The 19,942-nt window shown below is 36.9% G+C and overlaps 1 protein-coding gene across 2 annotated transcripts in view; it reads left to right on the forward strand.

Moving 5' to 3' along the window:
- The window catches only part of cntnap5l (contactin associated protein family member 5 like), an 80,419-nt gene that overhangs the window by 7,775 nt on the left and 52,702 nt on the right, over positions 1-19,942 (forward strand). The window contains exons 1-2 of one of the 2 annotated variants that reach the window (XM_084395611.1): positions 839-1,095; positions 18,969-19,079. In XM_084395611.1, the coding sequence (XP_084251737.1) occupies positions 1,017-1,095; positions 18,969-19,079 (190 nt within the window). In that variant the 5' untranslated portion in view covers positions 839-1,016. Of the gene's footprint in view, positions 1-838; positions 1,096-18,968; positions 19,080-19,942 lie in introns of those variants that run through there. The other variant, XM_084395612.1, reaches the window with a different exon arrangement.

The raw sequence follows: 19,942 nt of genomic DNA on the forward strand, positions 1-19,942 counted from the left end.
GGCGCCCTAATTAGTCCTAATTATTCAAGGACTAATTAGGGGTCTAAATTCAAGGACAATTAGGAAGAAAACAAATAAAAAGCTTTTATGTAACTCAAATATTACATATTTTTTTCCACAAATAGGTCTATTTTTTTTTTATTATTATTATTTTTTTTTTATAATTCCATAATTTAATGAGGGCCCAGTTCGGAAGTTGTCAGCGATTCTTTCTTTTGTAAAGTCATGCATGTGAAACCCCCTGTCACCGATCTATTTTGCAGTGTACATCAGCAACTGTTACCCCAGATGGTGTGCAGTGTGACCTGACTACTTTGAAAATCGCTTAGTGTGAACTCGGCATAAAGTCGTTATTTATTTATTTATTTATTTATTTTTGCGGCCAAAAAGTAGGCTATTCTCTTCGCTTCATAAAATGAACGTTGAACCAGTGGCATGGACTATTTTAACTTTGTCTTTAATACCTTTCAGGGCCTTGAAAGTGGTAACGAAATTAAATTGCTGTCTATGGGGTCAGAGAGCTACCGGATTTCATCAAAAATATCTTAATTTGTGTTCCGAAGATGAACGAATGGTTTGGAATGACATGAGGGTGAGTAACGGTAATGAATGACAGAATTTTAATTTTTGGTGTAATTAACCCGTTAACAAGAAAGAAAGAAGTGCTCAGCTAGACAACATCTTCCAATTGTGGATCTCTCCGTGATCCTGAAATCGAAAACGCACCACTTACATCCTCAAGCACATAGTGTGTGACTGAGATCAGCATTGACTCAGAGAGAGAGAGAGAGAGAGAGAGAGAGAGAGAGAGAGAGAGCGCTCGCGCAAGTGTTGGATCAGTCCTTCAGAGGGATCTGAGGAAACGGCGGGAGGCGCGTGCTCATTTGTGACTGCACCTCATTGTGGTGGGAGTCAAAACGCTATACCTTCACGAGACTTTTTAGGCTTTTCCCCTAACGGTTTTAACGGTCGGAGGTACATCGGAAGCGTGGAGCAGAGTACTACTTTTTCCAAACATGAGATTCCACAACAGCATCGGAATGTTCTTCCTCACGACGTTGAGCGCGTTAACTTCTGTTTTATCGGCGAGTAACTGTAAGTTCATTTATTTATTCTGTGAAATAATACTTTTAAACAGTAGGCTATGTCAAATCATTAAACCTTATCTAGACACATTCAAACACAAGATCTTTTGAAATCCTGTCAACCTGCTCACATAATTAAAAAGCAGTTAAACCAATGCAGTTTGTAAGCAGCCAATATCAAAATCGCAGTGATTTTTATACATTAATTATTAATAAATTAACATAGGCTATTTGTTGTATCTATTAGTGTTTTGTATTTTATATAACTTCCATTGAGGCGTTTTTTGGATCATGATTTTAATGCATTCACTGAGATTTCCAGTTAAAGTGTAGGCTACTCTTCGCTATAATTGTATACAATTTGTAAATGATAACTTTAACTGTGGGGATGAGGCCATGCTATCTTAATCTCACACAGAAATGTAACATCTTTAGATATAAGTCGGTTCTTAAATAAAGACACATAAGTAATCACGTCAAAAGAATAAGAAAGAAAACAACTCTTTTAATACCATAAAATAGATAGAGCTGTATCCTCTTTGATCTCTCACTCTCGCGCGCGCGCGCGCTCGGACACACACACCAAGGCGTGAGCGAGCAGAAAAACACTTCTTGAAAAGTCAAGCACTGAGTTTTTCGATCTCATATACGATTTTATTTCATCTGTTTGGAAGCAAGCAAGCGCGATGGGAGGAGTACCGGTACTCCAGAAATAAAAGCTTGCGATGATTATGGACATCTGCCGTGATCGAACAGCCTCCGATAGCTGACTGGCACGAAAGGATGCAGTGTGTGTGTGTGTGTGTGTCTGTCTGTGTGTGTGTGTGTGTGTGTGTGTGTGTGTGTGTGTGTGTGTCTGTGTGTGTGTGTGTCAGGTGTTGTCTAGGTCCTCCTAAGAATAGTAAAGACTCAATTCACCTACATTGAGGAGACTAGCAAGCTGGGCAAATTAGGAAAACAATTTAGAAACGTAATAAATACTGTCTTGTAAAAATGGAGTGTATGTGATGTTTAGAGTTAATCTTCATTCATTGTTCACACACAGCATATCAGAGGGGTAATTTAACTTCTCGTACTGGTAAATTGCCTGAGCCGAACCCTGACATCACCTACATTGGGGAGACTAGCAAGCTGTGCAAATTGGTAAAAAAAAATTTAATATATATATATATTTATTTTTTTCTAAGCTCAGTATAGAAGCATGTAAGACACCATATTAGTAAAAGCAGATGCATGTTTGTGTGTGTACAGGTATTGCTATACTTGTGAGGGGACTTTTTGTGTCCACACTAATATAAAAACCTGGAAAAAATGACTTCTATTTGTGATGGTCTTTACTTGGAAAGGCTCATAGATTGGCCTAAACATATTTTGGTTTACATCCTCTATAACCAACAGGTTTGAGTGAGGGTTAGTCTCAGTGTTGATGTTTATCAAATGTCATAGCCTCCTTGTGAAAACCACTGAGTCTATGAGAAGTCACTAATGGTGAAGCCACTCAATATTGTGAAACCAATGTGTGTGTTTTGGGGTGCATTGAAAGACCATTAAAGGGACAGTTCACTTAAAAATGAAAATTCCAAACCTTCCTCCAAACCTGTATGATTTTTTTCTTCTTCTGCTGAACACAAGATATTTTAAAGAATGCTTGTAACCAAACAGTAAATGGGCCCCATTTACTTACCATAGTTTATGATGTAAATCTAAATGATGACAGAATGTTCATTTTTGGGTGAACTATCCCTTCAAACTGTGAGTGTGTTTGATTAGTGTGTGAGCATTTTAAAGGGTGCAGATTTGCAGTAGTCTGGAAATGTGATTGGTTTGGTGTGCACTAAAGTAGAGGTTTTCAATATTTTTTTTTCATTACAAGTATCCTCCAATTATTTGAATTCCTTCTTAAAAGTACAAAATCATCTGGAAATGTTTTCATGTACAGACCTATTTAAACTGTGTGGGAAAGGGAAAATATTTGTATACAAATTAAATGGGGTTTAAACTGACATAATACTAAAGAAAATATTGATTCTGAAAAATATCAGAAAAAGTATAGTGTATAGACTACTGTAAGTGTACTGTATAGATATATTAAAGTTCCAAAGCCGCTTCACATAACATATTGCCTTAAAACACTGCTAAGTGATCAAACTAAAGGTGACACAAATGCAAACTACTGTACAGTACTTTTAAAAGTATGTATGAGATGAATAATTAATTTTCCACATAACTAGGCTATTTTGTAGTATTTCTTATAAAAACTCATGATTTCAAACCACTCTTTAGAACGCAAAATAAAACTGTAATTATGTAAGATTTAGTAAATGTTAAGTTTATTTATTAACAATATATTTCCCTGAACATTTCTGCTGGGGTCTGTTGGACACCAGTTTGAAAACCTTTGCAATAAACCTTTGCAAAGTGTGTTGGTTTGCAGGAGAGGATATAGTCTGATTGGTGTTTTGGGGTTCAGTGTGATTGGTGTGATTTCTAGTGTGCAGTAAGACAGTGCCTATGAGTGTGATGAGGTTATGTTTTGTTGAGGGGAATGTGGAAAGCTGCTGTCTACGTGCAATCAGCACCGCCCATGTCAGGCAGTGGTGCTGCAGCTTCTGGAAGACAGAGAAGTGGCGTTTAACTCTCTCCCCGCTGAGAACAAAAGCCCTCTGCGGTTTTCAATCTGTTTCTCACAGACTTCAGCGCCCACAAAACAGGTGTGTGAGTGATTGAACTCGTGGACCCTTGCCAGGAGAAAATAACTCTCCTTTAAATAAGTTGCACTTAGGAAAAAAGTGCTCTGAAAAAAAGACATCAACACTGAGATCAGGGCCATATGAAGAATCTCAGACAAAGCCCTAGAGTTAACAGCTGATTATACTGGGAGAATGCTTTTAACAAAATTTGGGTTTCGTTTTAGTGTTGTTTTTAACACATTTCCTTTTCAGCATTCTGTAAATGAAGCAGCAGTTATTCGTAGCACTTTCACTTTGTAATGTGCCTGCGTCTTTCTGGCATCATATCACAGAAAAGCTAAATTAATTCAATTCTTAATGGCAGTGAGGTTTCTTTGTGAGGCATTTGCTAGGTGTTTACAGGCACATGCATGTTATCATTACACTGGTAGAGCAGTAGAATTGTTTATTTTCCTGCACAGAATGTGCGTCCATATTGTACATATGAGTCCAAATCTGCTAAGGGGTAAAAATGGTAATTAAGTGATTTTTTTTAAAATATTATTTACAACATCTGCATTTTCATGCAATTTTGTTGTAAGAGACAATAAAAACAACTTTGTGCATCAAAACCCCTCCAGTCCTTTCCTAAAATAAAAAATTAACTTGATTTTCAACGAAAGTCAACGAATTTGCCAAGCCAAACATGTCAGTCTCTGAGCACCATGTAAGCCACAAAATAAACTTCATTTCATAAAACAAGTATAATGAACTACGCAAAAAGCATTTAGAACGTCTCCAGCATGTTTTACAATTACCCAAAAATCAAATATAGTGTTTTCTTCGTTTCGGTCATTTTAGATGAACTGTTAAAGGTGCATTTTGTAAATTTTAGCCGCATCTAGTGGTGAGGTTGCGAATTGCAACCAACAGAAGTTACGGTGGGCGACAGGAAAAGATGTCGTCGTCTGAGACGGCAGGGAGTAGCCAGTAAGAAATGAGGTTTCTTTACAAAGATAAATGAAGAAATGATGTTTACTTAATTGTTCAGTAAAACGATATGTTATGCTACTTGTTCATCATTGTGTCAGTGTTTTATTCACTGATTTTAGCTAGCTTCTTTGCATGAAGAACAACAGTGACGAAACGCGCTTGTCCGTTTAGGGCTACTGTAGAAACATGTCGGCGCAAAATGGCTATTTCAATGTAAGGGGACCCGTGGTGTATGTAGATAGAAATGTCTTATTCTAAGGTAGTGCTGCACGATTAATCGTATCGCAATCGCGATGTCAAGCCTACGCGATTATATGACGCAAAATGCTGCGATTTTATATTAAATAAACAAATTAGCGCTGTTAACGCAATTAACGCAGCATCTGTTAATTTTTGGCATACTTTGGCTATAGCCTAGTGTTACATGATCCCGCTCTTATTCATGCAAATGCTTTTAAACCATTCATGGGCAATAAGACAAAAAAGAATGGGCTGTCAGTGAATGTCCTCCTGACACACACACGCACACACACACACGACCCACAGATAGACGCGTGCCAGTATCGTACAGACCGCGTGCCAGTATCAAGTTCTCTTTCGCGGTAGAACGAACAACACACATGTATGCCAAAATGAACGCGCTGCCTGTGAATGTACTGACTGTGACACACAGAAAGACTCGCGCTAATATCGTGCATGCGCACAAAACAGTATGCCAGAATACAGTTCTCTTTCGACCTTGAACGAACAATAACACACACAATTATGCCAAAATGTCTTTTTGTCGAGTATCTTCATAACATAAGAGTAGTCTTATGATGAACGTGAAGAGTTGTGACTCGTGAGAGAATGAGGCGCGTGTGAGATCCGCGTCTCTGACAGCAGCGACTGGTCTTAAAGGGACAGTAGCCTACACTGTAGCCACTAATTATATCTGTCGCTAAAGTTAATCAAAGAACAAAGGGAACAGAGAAAAACACTCACTGCTCTTGACTAAAGAACTTTTTTCTTTAGGCAGATTATCACTAATCTGTGTGTGAATTTATTTTCCTTGAGAACCAAGCAAGTTGACTCATGAAACCATTTGTTTATTATATCGCATATCGCAATCGCAATATTGACCTCTATTATCGCAATATGACATTTTCCCCAAATCGTGCAGCCCTATTCTAAGGTAATAAAAGGTTTATACACCACTGAAAACATAGTTATGTATATGATATTGCATTTCTGTCAACAGATCCTCCTAAATATTACAGTGCACCTTTAAATGAGTGATCATGAGTCCCTGTAGTCATTCAATTTGACTCTCATATGCTGATGAAATATAGGTGATTTTTATAAAATGTTGTTTAAAACATTAAGGCAATCATCAAAGGTTGATCAAATTTTGTTTTAATTTTCCAATAAAAGATGGTATCATTTTTACATGGTTTGTTACATTTAATTACCCCTTGACTCCTTATACAAATTTCTTTAAGAAACATGCTTACATTGGCCTACAGCTGTTGATGTAGATTAAGGAATTTAGGGAGCGAAGGCAGCCTGAATTATGCTCTGTCTGTGTGCTTCTGAGTCATGTTTACAGTCAGTGTTGCGTGTGTCTTGTGGGTGTTTATTTATGGAGCTGTTTTCAGTTGGTTTTCACTACATTCATGAAATGCTGAAGGGACATCGTGTTATATTTACAATCTGTTTTAGGCGTCACTCCAAATATCGAAGCTAGATTTTAAATTATGTAGCATTTCAGCAGTGAAGCTATTTTATTGATTAAGTAGGGGGTAGAGCTGACAAACTCTAGTCTTGGTTTTCTGTTCGCCTTTCAGAATTAGTGGCCGGATTCACAAAAAAAAAGATACATTTTAAAAAAGTGGGTCTCAAATTTGTGAGTGAAATCTGTCTACAAACGTTTTCACAAACAAATCATATAGGCTATATCATGATTCATCAATTACGTTATTTCTAAAATGTATTCTAAATTTACGAATAAATGTATCAACCACTATATGAAACCACTCGCACACAAAAATCACATACTCCTGATGGGCTTATAAACATGTTAAGATGAAAGTGTGTTATAGCTCAAGCTGCGAGGTATCTCTGCATAAAGACGCAGATACGTGTATATACAGTTGGCTAATCAGAGGGCTGTAATGTCTGTAAAAGTTGTTTATTGTGTTTGAACTTTGATGCCACTCATGGCATTGTTCAAGGATCTTGCTACGCGTGCTCTCAGGAGAGAACGCGTCTTTAGAGAGCGTCATGTTTGCTGAGAGTGATGAAAGAAAAGGGTGCGCGGAAAGCCCTTATATGGACGTGGTTTAAGTGTGTTTTATGCAAATTAATTACCTAGGCACGCGGTCGCTTGTTTTGAATACTCAGAATTCAACATTAGAACGAGGTTAAGAACAAATTCGTGTGCATAGCATTCGCACGTGTTGTGAATTAGGCGAAACGTTTTTTTGTGAGAAGTTCAAATGTGCTTAAAAATCCCAATTATTAGTCATTGAGACCCAATGTTCCAAATGCAATTCTGAACAGGCAGAGTGTGGCAGTTCTTTCCCTAGACCCTCTGATCAACTCAATGAAAAACATCAAGTCTTTTTGCACTACCTGCAGATTACAGTACTGTTCAGCACTTGGCATCATGTTTTTTAATGTGCTATATACTTTAGGTGGTTATTTCTTAAAATCTGTCTGTTGAATTAATTTGCACTCTGTCTTTTGGCGCTCTCGCTAGAGTAAATGCACCCTGTAGGATCTGTGTGAGTGAGTGAGTGAGTGAGTGTGGTCCTGTAAATGGGTGCACTAATATGCTGAATGTTACCCGAAGTTATGTTAAAGTTAAAAACTCTATTTGACTAATTTTGGTAAAGTTTAACATTCATGACCAAAACCTGTTTGCATTTTCATTGTCCAAATGTACATCCCCAGTAATAGTATATAGTGTTATGTTATAATCCTTTATTACAAGTTGGAAGTTATTTTAACTTATTTACAATTATTTTTAAGGAGATTATTTTCAAGAATTTGGTTTGGTAACACTTTAGTTTAGGGTCCAATTCTCACTATCAACTAGTTGTCTATTAGCACGCATGTTACTTGGATATTGGCTGTTTATTAGTACTTATAAATCACATGTTAATGCCTTATTCTACGTGACCTTATTTTACATCCCTTAATCCTACCCAATATCTAAACGTAACAACTACCTTACTAACTATTAACAAGTGGTAATTAGGAAAAAGTCGTAGTTAATATCAAATCAAATCAAAAAAAATTTATATAGCACAATTCATACATCAAAGCAGTTCAATGTGCTTTCCAAAGAAAAATAATAAAGAAACAAATAAAAACATCATAATAGTACAAGATAGACACAAGAAAGAATAAAAAATGTAAAAGATGGAATAAAAGCAAATAAAAAATTGTAAGGCTGAACAGTATAGCTAGGTTGAAGAGCTCAATCGTAAGCACGTGAAAAAAGAAATGTTTTTAATTTGGACTTAAAAATCAGCACATTTGGGGCACATCTAACATCTTCTGGTAATTTGTTCCAGTCGTGTACAGCAGAGACGCTAAACGCAGCTTCTCCATGTTTTGTTCTAACTCTTCGCTCCACTACCTGACCTGAGTTCATTGATCTAAGAGTCCTGCTTGGTTTATATTTTTGAAACATTTCCGAAATGTACTCAGGTCCTAAGCAATTCAGCGCTTTATAAACTAAAAGCATTACTTTAAAAACTATTCTATAGCTGATTGGGAGCCAATGTAAAGTTTTAAGAACCGGAGTGATGTGCTCTATTTTCTTAGTCCCGGTTAATAATCTAGCAGCTGCATTCTGAATGAGCTGGAGCTGCTTTAAAGTCTTTTTCGGAAGTCCGGTTAATAGGCCATTACAGTAATCAACCCTACTTGAAATAAAAGCATGGATGAGTTTCTCTAGGTCTTTTTGAGGCACCAAGCCCAAATATTTTTCAAATGATAGAATGCTGTTTTGGTGACCGCTCTGATATGGCTGTTAAATGTAAAATCTGAATCTATTATAACACCAAGATTACGCACTTGATCCCTAGTTTTAAAGGCCCTAGAATCTAATTCTTTAATAATACTTGTTCTTTTGTTTTTGTTGCCAAACACAATAACCTCAGTTTTATCTTGGTTTAGTTGTAAAAAATTTAGATTCATCCAGATTTTTATTTGGTCTATACAGTGGCACAAAGAATCTATTGAACTGTTATCATCTGAATTAAGAGCCATATATATTTGAGTGTCATCAGCGTAACTATGGTAATTAATGTTATTGTTATGTAGAATCTGGCCTAAAGGTAACATATAGAGATTAAACAGAAGCGGTCCAAGAACTGATCCCTGTGGAATTCCGCATGTCATGCCAACCCTATCAGGTTTCATCGGTTTCCGATGGTAACAAAGTAATTCCGACCATACAGGTACGATCTGAACCAATCAAGGACTGTCCCAGAGAATGTGAGAATTGGACCCTAAATAGCAGTCAAGAAGCATTTTATTTGTGAGAATGTTTCATGATTCCGGCCCCAGAAGTAGCAAATACCCATTTCATGAATAAATCACTCTTTTTGATTCAGGTCTTTTTTTAGTCAAACTGATTAGGAAAATAGGTTTGTGTTTCAGTGTGAATCATTTGGATAGTTCACTCATGCACTGATTCGTTTGGAGTGGTTTCTCACTCAATAAAAGTTAAGCATAAAATATACGAGCATATGCTGTAACATGATTAAGTGAACACACACAGACACACCGAGCTATGAATCCTGTGGGACATGACAGAGGCTATACTCTCCTAATCCTCCATAAGGTATTCAATTAAAAAATGGCTTTCACCCTTAATTCCACTGCCTATTTTTTATCCTCCAACAGATCCAACTCCATGTGCTGGCATGCATGAGTACCTATCAGAGCAAAGCTGTGGAAATAAAGATTTTTATTTTGTTTTCATAAATAATAATAATAATAAATTAATTAAATAATTAAAAGATTAAAATGGATTTTAGGGAATAAATACATAAGAATGGTAATCGTAGTTCTGAAGTAATCAATTTAAACTATTTGAAAATTTTATTTTATTTTAAAATGTGCATACATTCACTCTTATTCGTATATGTCGTATATGAAAACGCAAAAGTTTCTTGTCTCGTCACATTAATTTATAAATTACATGAATCATGAATCTATTTTCAATTCAAATTGGCAAAATTTCATAAAAAGTTTAGAAGTTTGCATCGCTAGTCTATTACTGTCGGTCACATTTGTACCGTAAAACAGTTGTTTATATTTACATCTACTTACATCTTTCCACAAACTGTTGTTGTGTTGTGACAGTGACTGTAAGACCGTATTTTTATATTTGATTGGTCATCTCGAACATTTTGACATTGACTAGCGCTATTAACCACTGTGGTGGAGCAGCCTAAAAACTTTTTTTCATCCTAACAACAAACAGCTTTACTCATTCAACACTCATTCAATTTGGATATGAATTATTATGTGTGTATATATATATACATACAATTTTTATTATTCACAGCTCAGACAAAATCATTGGCTCTGGTCTGCCCCCACTCCACCTATGATCCAAAGTACTAAAAGTTTGAAATGCCAGCAGCAGATGATCATAAATAATCACAAAATGCCCTGTGTAAAAATATGTGGAAGATTTGTGAGGCACTGACATCTGAAATAATCAAAATTCTGCTTGCCAAGAGATCAGTGTGATTGTTTTCTGCTGACCCTAAAGCTGGGGGTCCAATCAGTGTTGTCTGCAGGACGGCCCAGATGCTTACTCAAATTCACAAGAATTTATTGTTAAAACTGGATGTACAGGATGCATCTGTCAAGAAAGACTCCTCATCATTTGTGTCTGACTCCTCATCATTGACCTCATCTTATCTTGGGAAATAAACAAAAATTATTATAAGTATTAGTATTATTACTTAATTTGTGCGCATAATGTTTTACCCTTATTGGGTGGTGTTACAATTAATTTGACTGACAAATCTAGAGAATATATTCTGAACAAATATCTGCACTAGTAGTTATCATCACTAGTAACTAGTACTAACTTTCTTTATTACATTAAATAAATAGAGTCAGCATAAACTGTTCACAATTTTCTCATTATAATTTGGCAGTGTGTACATATTACAGGTTATTTATTTTCTCCAAACACCCAAGACAAGTACAAGAATCTTGAGTTTTCTAAATAAACTCAATTACCTCTACCGTCACTTAAATTGCTCTTCACTGCCAATAATGTCAGAGCTGCATATAGTCTGTGCCGTCCTAATAGCCGCAGTGTTTGTGAACTTTCAGAGGATCAGTGAAGCAAGGTGGGCTTACTGACTGCAGAAAGACGTGTTTGGTGTCATATACTGTCTCAGAGAATTGCTTGTGTTAATGTATATTCAAGGCTGTTAGATGCTGTAGTTACTTTTTATAAAGGTTACAGCACCACTTCTATTTTAGATGTGGTTGATGAATGTTCACTCTGTTTTGCTGCATCACAGGGATTCTCATAGAATATCGTATTTAATTAAAAGGGACATAGTTGTTATGTTGTGTTCCCACATTAAGGTCCCAATAGAGTGGGTTTCACATCCACAAGTGTCCCATTGATTTTTACAGGCTATTTTCTTAGCTCCTGCAAATTTTGCTATTCCGCCTTTGTCGTGTTAATAATTTAGCATATTGCTGCATGGGCCTGTGCAGTTCTTGGTAATATTAGGTGATACTTTTTTAAAGACATTTTTCTTTACCTTCCTTTGAAATCTCTTTCTTGGTCAAAAACATCACTGCCCTAGACCACTGGTTCTGATATGAGGGCATTATCCTATAGTATCTTTTTTTCTGTCTCTTGCTTTTAGTCGGTCTATCTCTGTACTGATCTTAGAGGAACTTGATGGATCTGATATTCTAAGGATCCGGTCAGGTGGGGGAGTTTGGCAAGAGGGCCCTCCCAGTCACAAACAAATGGTGAGAGGACCCTCCCAGTCACACAAATGAAGATCAAAGCAGGCAGGCAGGGATTTACAGAGATTAAAGCAAAGTGAAGGACAAACAAAATCCTCCCGAGTTTTGATGAGGGGAAATTAAGGCCACGGCTCAGGATCGGATAAATACAAACAGAGCGCCTGCCAAATGACACATCTCAGACAGGGAGAAAAAAAAAAAACATGCACACACAAATAACATGGTTTCGGCTTTCATAATTCTGCTTGTCAAAGTTGTTGGGGTTTTTTTTTATGATTTTTTTTTAAAGAATTATAGAAATATAGGGTTCCCCAGCCTGCCCACTGAACAGAACACAATCAGGATATCATTAAAATAATTATTTTGTTACAATGGAATGAAAAATGGGCATTATATCATTAGGATCTATTGTCATAAAAATGCTGCCCATTGCTCAGTTCGACCTGTCCTGTGGTGTGATTCCATGTAAAACATCTTTAAAGGTACTCTAAGCGATGGCCCAAAACATTTTTTGTCACATACAGCAAACGTCTCCTCACCATCCGCTAGCTGCCTGTCCCTTGAACACACTGTAAAAAAAACGTGGTCTCTGTAGACACCCCAGGTTCCACAAACGGCAAAAAAAAAAAAAAAAACTGGGCTAACCCGCACCACGAAACATAACAAACTGTTCTAGCCAATAACCGACAAGAAGGATTCGGGGTGGGGTTTGGGGGGTTAGTGCGCGGATGAGGAGGAGGGAGGGTCTAGCTAGCCTCCGTTCTGTTTGACAACACTTTTAACGTCAACAAGAAGTGACGTCACCCAACATCACTTTAAACAGCATTTTTCAAATTGTATTACAATTATTGTGAATTATCATTGACATTAAGAGAACACGTGAAATACTTTTTAAAAATCCATTTGTCTCACAGCAGGACCATTAGATCTCAATTAGAGATAAAAAAATTGATTTTAAAGTGATTTAAAAAAAGTTCATGTCTGCTTGCCCACTATACTTTCACAGTTTTTGGAAAGAGATTTCAGATCCATTTCTGTGGTTTAAATCTCAGAGAATTTTATTATACTGTGCATCAGATAATGGTGTCTAAAGGGCCAAACAGAGTTATTTGTTAGGCAATCTTATCAAAGATCCTATTTACACTGCAAGTACTGCTGTCATTCCGCTGGGAGATGATTTAAACAATGCCTGGCGGAAACACTGTGGAAACCAGTTAATCTGCCATTAATCTCCCACCTTAATCAGCGCTATCGTGGCGGCCCATCAGATGGGTGATCGATCCCGCAAGCTATAAATAGCTTAGAGCAGTGTGGGCTAAACAACTCTATGACGTGATGTACGTTCATTAGACCTGGATGCTTGAGGTGTTTAGCACATCCTGTCCTTTCTGAGATAATCATAATCACTTCCTCTCTTTCACTTTATCCTGCATTGTTTACAGCTGTTGAAAACTGTCCTGTGATCCCTCTATACCAGGAGTCGGGAACCTGTTTTACATGAATTGACATGTCAGCCTCTAAATTAAATCTGTTATATAGTATAGACCAATATGCAGTGGACCCAAAAAGTTTTTGTACACTTAAATTACAGTTAAAATTGTGGAAATTTGCATCACATACAGTGACAAAAAGCTTTTCTCCAAACTTCTCTGAGCCAATTTTGATATCGATTTTGACTAGCTGACTGGAAATTGACTGATTGTCCAAATTTGACAGCTGTCTCCAATCCTTATTTTTATGTATGTATAAAATCAACTATCAATCAATTTGGACTCTGTAAAAATTAGTGTTACATGTTATGGACAAATGCTTTTTATAAAATACAAAGTATTTTAGTAATACATTATAGGGGTGGGAATCTTTTGGTAGCTCACGATTAGATTCACATCGATTCTTGAGGTCACGATTCGATATGTGCATAGATTTAATTGTAGTTTACTGTTTTTTGTTACTTTTCTCATTTGACTGCGATAGACAGTTTAGTAGGTCTAGAAGGAAAAAAAATCCTACTGAATTAAATGTGAACCTTGACATTTATTTAGGTTTTCTTCCCATTTTAGTCAACCCAATATTATACAAAAGCCCTTTAAGCTGACTACAATCAATAAATTTTTTCATTAACATTAATGAAATTGATGAGGCTGCTAGCTGTCCCTTTAAAGGGATACTCCACTTTTTTTGGAAATAGGCTCATTTTACAACTCCCCCAGAGTTAAATAGTTGAGTTTTACCGTTTTCGAATCCATTCAGCCGATCTCCGGGTCTGGGGGTCCCACTTTTAGCATAGCTTAGCATAGATCATTGAATCGGACAAGACCATTAGCATCTCTCTCAAAAAAATGACCAAAGAGTTTCGATATTTTGCCAACTTGGAACTATTTTCCAACTATTTTCCAAAAACTTGACTCTTCTGTAGTTACATCGCATACTAAGACCGACGGAAAATATAAAGTTGCGATTTTCTAGGCTGATATGGCTAGGAACTATACTCTCATTCCTGCATAATAATCAAGAAACTTTGCTGCCGTACCATGAGTGCAGCAGGCGTAATGATATGACGCAGCGCCTGAAAATAGGTCTAATAGGTTAGACAAACTTAGTCCCGGTCACGTTGGAAGTTACCGAGCTGGGGACTATTTTCAGGCGCTGCGTCATATCATTACGCCTGCTGGACTCATGATACGGCAGCAAAGTTTCTTAAAATAGATTTTTTTAATTTGTGAATTGATACAAATCGGTAGAAGATAGAATCGCGATTCATATATGAATCTATTTTTTTCCGCACCCCTATTACCTTATCTCCATTTTTAAACAATTGTTTTAAATAATTTAAAATCGAGCTGCTTTTTGTGAAATATTTTGCATGAAAAGCAGGGCCACTGTAGTATTCAATATGCTTTATTGAAGTAATATCCTTTTGTTTTACAAAGTATTGCTTTGTGAAAATCAGCAAAACAGAAGACCAAAGTGTGTAATTGCTGCAGCACTGCTGTTGCTGCGAGTAGGACTGCGCTACCCACAGGACAGTAGATCCATTACTAGAGTGTTCCACTTTTTGTTTGCAGATCAGTTTCTGGTTTGCGCAAGTTAATGGAACGGATCTCTGCGCTCTTCAGTGGGCCGTGAGTGTAAACAGATCCACTCTCCAGTGATTCGCACTGTGCGGTTCTGCTGTGTATTGCAGTTTCATCCCACTTTTGGAGTGTTTGGCTTCCCATAAAGCTTTATAACTCAATAAAACTGTTTGTGTGATTACGAAGAAGGATTGCTGAAAGATTTCTGCAGATATGATTGACTTCAGCATTTCTAAAATAAACAACTAAATAAAATTATATGCATAATATTCCTCTCTCCTCTGTTATTGCTTGCATTCCAATGATTACACCTCCGTGTTCCAGTGGCGGCAAACTTGCCTAAGTTCCTTGCCGATCCCTGATTTATACTCTTTCTTATTACCAGCATTCCCTTATGCTCTTCCTCTCATTTCTCTTTGCCATTCCTGCCCCCTTGCTCTCTTTTCTGTGCCCCCTGGACCACATGATTAAAGGACTCCTGCCCAGGACACATTGAGGATGCACTGTAATAATATCTGACCTTTTGAACAATGACAATGTGTGGGCAGGACAGAATGAAGAGTGCATCAGAGACACAGACCTGCCTGAGATGTCACTGACTCAGGGCCACCTTTCTTAGTCCTAAAATTCCACACAATGTCTGTCATTCAGCCACTTCAAAATGCTGCTGCTCCCGGGGTTATTTTGTCATGGAAAAATATAATTATATGCCAGTTGCTAGGCAAACACTTTACTCTACTGTGGTCTCTGTCATTGTTATGTTGTGATGTGAACATGTGTGCATGTGCATACGGCTAAAAGAGAGGGAGAACGTAAAATTGTAGATGTTTTATTTAATTTTTTTTTATGTCGAAAGGTCATTGATGTGCTTCTGTAGATGACGGGGCTTGAAGAGAGGTGCTTTTGTTTTAACCATGAAGGGCCATAAACCATTTTTATGAAAGATGAAGCACCTTTTGATTGGCTGATGAGGTGAAAGTGTTCAAGCTGAGGATACTTATGAAGCCACCAACAATGTTGGATTTACAACAGTGTTTCTGAAGAACATTTCATTGTTCTTTTCAGTATGAATGCTAAGCATGAATTGATATCACATAAACCAAATCCATTGAATGCTCAATAGTTCAATTGTCTGTAATGACTGTTTAGGATATTTATTTAGTGGGATGGGTTCTCATTATTTTGGCTTAACCAGCGGTGCCCAATCCTGGAGATACTGCAAAGTTCTGCTTGTACCAGCTAAATAAGATCTCGAGGAACCCTTACTTACAGACAGGTGATTTGAAGCAGCGTTGGAACTCTACTGAATGATTTTTTTTTATGAAATATACACATAAAAAAAAAACGTTTAACAGCTAACATAGGCTGAATTTTCATTTCATGTGGATTCAGTGATTCTCGAAACGGCTTACAGTGGCAAACCCTGCCCACGTTTGCTCTGAAGTTATCTGTCAATACAATGTCTATGCTTTGTGTTGATAAAATACCCCTTGTTTTTCTGCTAGGTTCAAGTGTCTACATTTTAATAAATGTGTTTGATATCTTTCTTAGGAAGAAAAACAGAATCGACAGGAATCGTCTGCATTATTCATATAAAGAACTGTAATAAAACTACTCATTAATATATTTTTGAAGGTATCAGACATGTTTTGAAATATAAAGCTAGTTATTTAGTTTTAAAGGGGTTGCTTGAATGAGGCTAATGGAGAATTAAATATATATGGCAGGATCTGTAAATGATGTATAGAATTTCAAAGAATATTCCCTTGCTCAGCTTTTGTAGTGATTGTCAGTTTCTCTCAAAATGGGTCAACAAGCATCTGAATAAAGCCTGCTGGATCAGTTTTCACAGAGTATCGTCCTATTCAGCTCTTGTTCGTTTGTTGACTCCACATGTAATGTTTCAAAATCTTGAGTGGGATTATTAGTTTGTGTAAGTCCATCCCTTGTCTGTGCTTACGGTAATTAAACATTAGTCACATTTTATGTGCCCTTATCATCCGTAACATCTTCAGGTCTAGACACTCCATTGGGAAATTATTTGTTTAATGAAAAAATCCTGTTAGAAATATTGCTGGAGTCAACAAGACCTCCAGTGTTTTTAAAATCCTGACACTGCCTGTTTATTAATTTCCCACACACACAAAAAAAAGGGCCTGATAACTTTCAGGACATGTGAAAGTTCTGAATGATGTGCTTCAGTGAAATTTACAAGGTCCTTAATTCAGACGTGAAATATTTTGTTGTCCTCATCAAATGATGTCACACCCTTGAGGGTGTCACATAAACGTCAGGTATATCATTTGCAGTCTCTGAGGTTGTATTTCAGTGCAAACAAATCAACCTCAGATGAACTTTGCAGAACATCTAGTAGGACACTTCATCACTTTCTTCAGGGAACTTTCTTAAAATGCTACTTATTACTGTAGGAGTAAATCTGAAGGGGGTGCTGTGTGTCATTTGCTCAGCTGAGAGTGAAAGGACGATGCCGCAGCTGTTCTCTCTGATGCAGCGGAGAGCACTGCTGACTCAGATTATGGCTCCCTTATGGTGGCAATAACACATGTGAGCCCCCTCACAATGGCGAGACTTCTCTCTTTTCTCATTAAGTTGAAGAGAAAGTGGGAGTGTGTACGTGTGAGATGGTGAGAAAGGAGGAGGAAAAACAGAAAATGAAGAGTGGGTGAACAGAAAGATGGGCGAGATTGAGGAGTAGAGAACAAAAGAGATGGAGAGATGGCTATTGAGAGCGTCAAACTTGGGAGTAGGCAATTCAATGTCAAATGAGTGATTGCCAGGCAAAATATTGCCACAAATGCAAAGGCCCTCTAAATAAGGATATATTTTTACCCTGGTCCATGGAGAGTGCTGCAAAGTGCTTACGCTGCTGAAACAGGAGAGAGCTTTAAAATGCTCCCTGGACACAGCTAATGGTTCCCTAACCTGCTGTTCATTGTTTTGTTATTCTGACGATACATGCATATTCTGGAAGCTTGAGACTAATGTGTTTGGGCTGTCGAGCTGCGGTTCATTAGAGTTCTTTTGATCTGTGTGTTTCCGTTGAGAAGGCCATTGAAGGATGCAAGAAAAGAAAATTAAGGCATGTTATTTACCTTTAAAGTACAATAATCTTACCTTTGGTATGGTCTCGCATGAACTTCCTGGGCATTCAGCCTTTGTCCGTACAGAAGCAGTTAGTGTGCTTGATGGTTAGTTGTATGATTATCTGTATGTCTGTACGGTGATATATAAAGAAGCAGTTTGCAATTGGTTGTACATTCCTTGCTTTAAAAGCATCCTGGACTGATGGCCACAGAAATGTTTTCTTCAGTCTCTTTCATCCAAACTGAAAAGGGTCCTGACCTTTATCAAATGGGTATTCTTGCCAACCACATTGAGCAAAAATTCAAAAGACTAAAATTACTACTGCTGTAATGAACTGACAAGATTTGAATGAACACTCTGATTCAACTTGTGCTGTCACATACTGTACCCGATAATAAAATGTATCTTCTCTGAACCTTCCTTTTTTTTTTTACTCCTATTATAATACTCACAATCTCGGATGAGTATAAAATTCCTGACAACCTAGATACTTTTAAACATGAAACCTGCTGAAGTGAATTCTTTAAAAAAAATAGGCCGGGTTCAATGACAAACCAGCACTGACAATTCAGTCGGATGAAAGGCAGACTACATGTAACAGCTTGCAAGACTCAAGACTTTAGTTAACTCTCACAAACTGGCCGTCTCTACAGAGAACAGATGTCTTTACATCACACCTTGCACAATTAAACTATGCCACTACAATTAAAAGAGGTTTTTTGCTTCAGATTCGAACCCCATTAATGAGCTGAAATTCTTTTATTAGCTAATTGTGTCCAGTAAAACAAAAGGTTTTGAGTTAATATTCAGTGCATGCAAAAACAATACTTTTGAAATCTTGTAATAAACTGTAAAGTCATATAATATTCAATATTTTAACTAATGAATCATATAATAAAATAAAATAAAAATCAGATGATAATATTTATATAATTGAATAAACCCTTAACTGTTTTCCATTTCAAATAAAGAACTAAAGACAAAAGTTTCTTTTGTTTGGTTTTAACGCAACTTTTCATTCTATTTTTATCCAGATTACTGTGAAGAGCCACTGATGACATCCCTACCCCCAACTTCCTTCCAGAACTCATCAAAATTTTCTGACAGGAGGTCACCACACTATTCTAAACTCAACAGAAGAGATGGTATGTGCTCCTGTCTTCATGTTCTCTTGCCCTGTTTGTATCAAACAACATCCAGTTGTCTGTGTTTATGTGACTAGAGAATTAAGCAGAAAGGAAATTTGTCCTTGTCAGGAAAAGTGTTGACGTAAAGCCTTTTCTTTATATGAATACCTGACGTAATGCGATTTAGCTTCCACAAACATTGCAAAAAAGTATTTGAAGACTTTATACTTTCATTGGAGGGAATATAACAGTCCGCTGTCATCCATGAGCAGTACTGATGTGAAAAGTTCTGGTGATTATCTGTACCTGAAGCAAGATTTGAAAATGTTTTAGAAGTGACCAACATAAATCTCTCGTGACAATATGCAACTTATTTATAACCACTCAAAATGTAAATATAGACTCAAAGGAAGCTAAAGGAACTGAAATAAGTTTAGAAACTTGTTCTTATGGTAATCATATTTAATTTGTAAAGGGTGTTTTTCCTCTTAATGATGGTGTCATTGAATTTGAATCGGTGTTAACTAATTCTCGTTTTTAATAAGTGTTTGTAAATTGTCAAGCAACAGCTATTCTTTTCCAGGTCTGTATTTTCCAAAAGAAGTGTAAGCCTAGGTAGATTGGGACCAATGTTCTCTTTGATTTACTAGCTTTACAATGCCTTTAGGAAATACAGAACTGGTTCGCTAATAACACCATATCCTAACCAGACTTGATGTGACGCCGCGACACGTGATTAAAAGGCATCTTTTTTATATTTCCGTGACATTGCGGCTGGAACAACACCATACAAGGTATGACAATGATAGACTCATGTGCCGATTATTCTCTTTATTTAATGTTAAAAGCACTTATTGTGAGTTTAAATACCATTTTGCTTG

This window comes from Rutilus rutilus, assembly GCF_951802725.1.
Source record: "Rutilus rutilus genome assembly, chromosome: 22".
NCBI classification, from domain to species: domain Eukaryota; kingdom Metazoa; phylum Chordata; class Actinopteri; order Cypriniformes; family Leuciscidae; genus Rutilus; species Rutilus rutilus.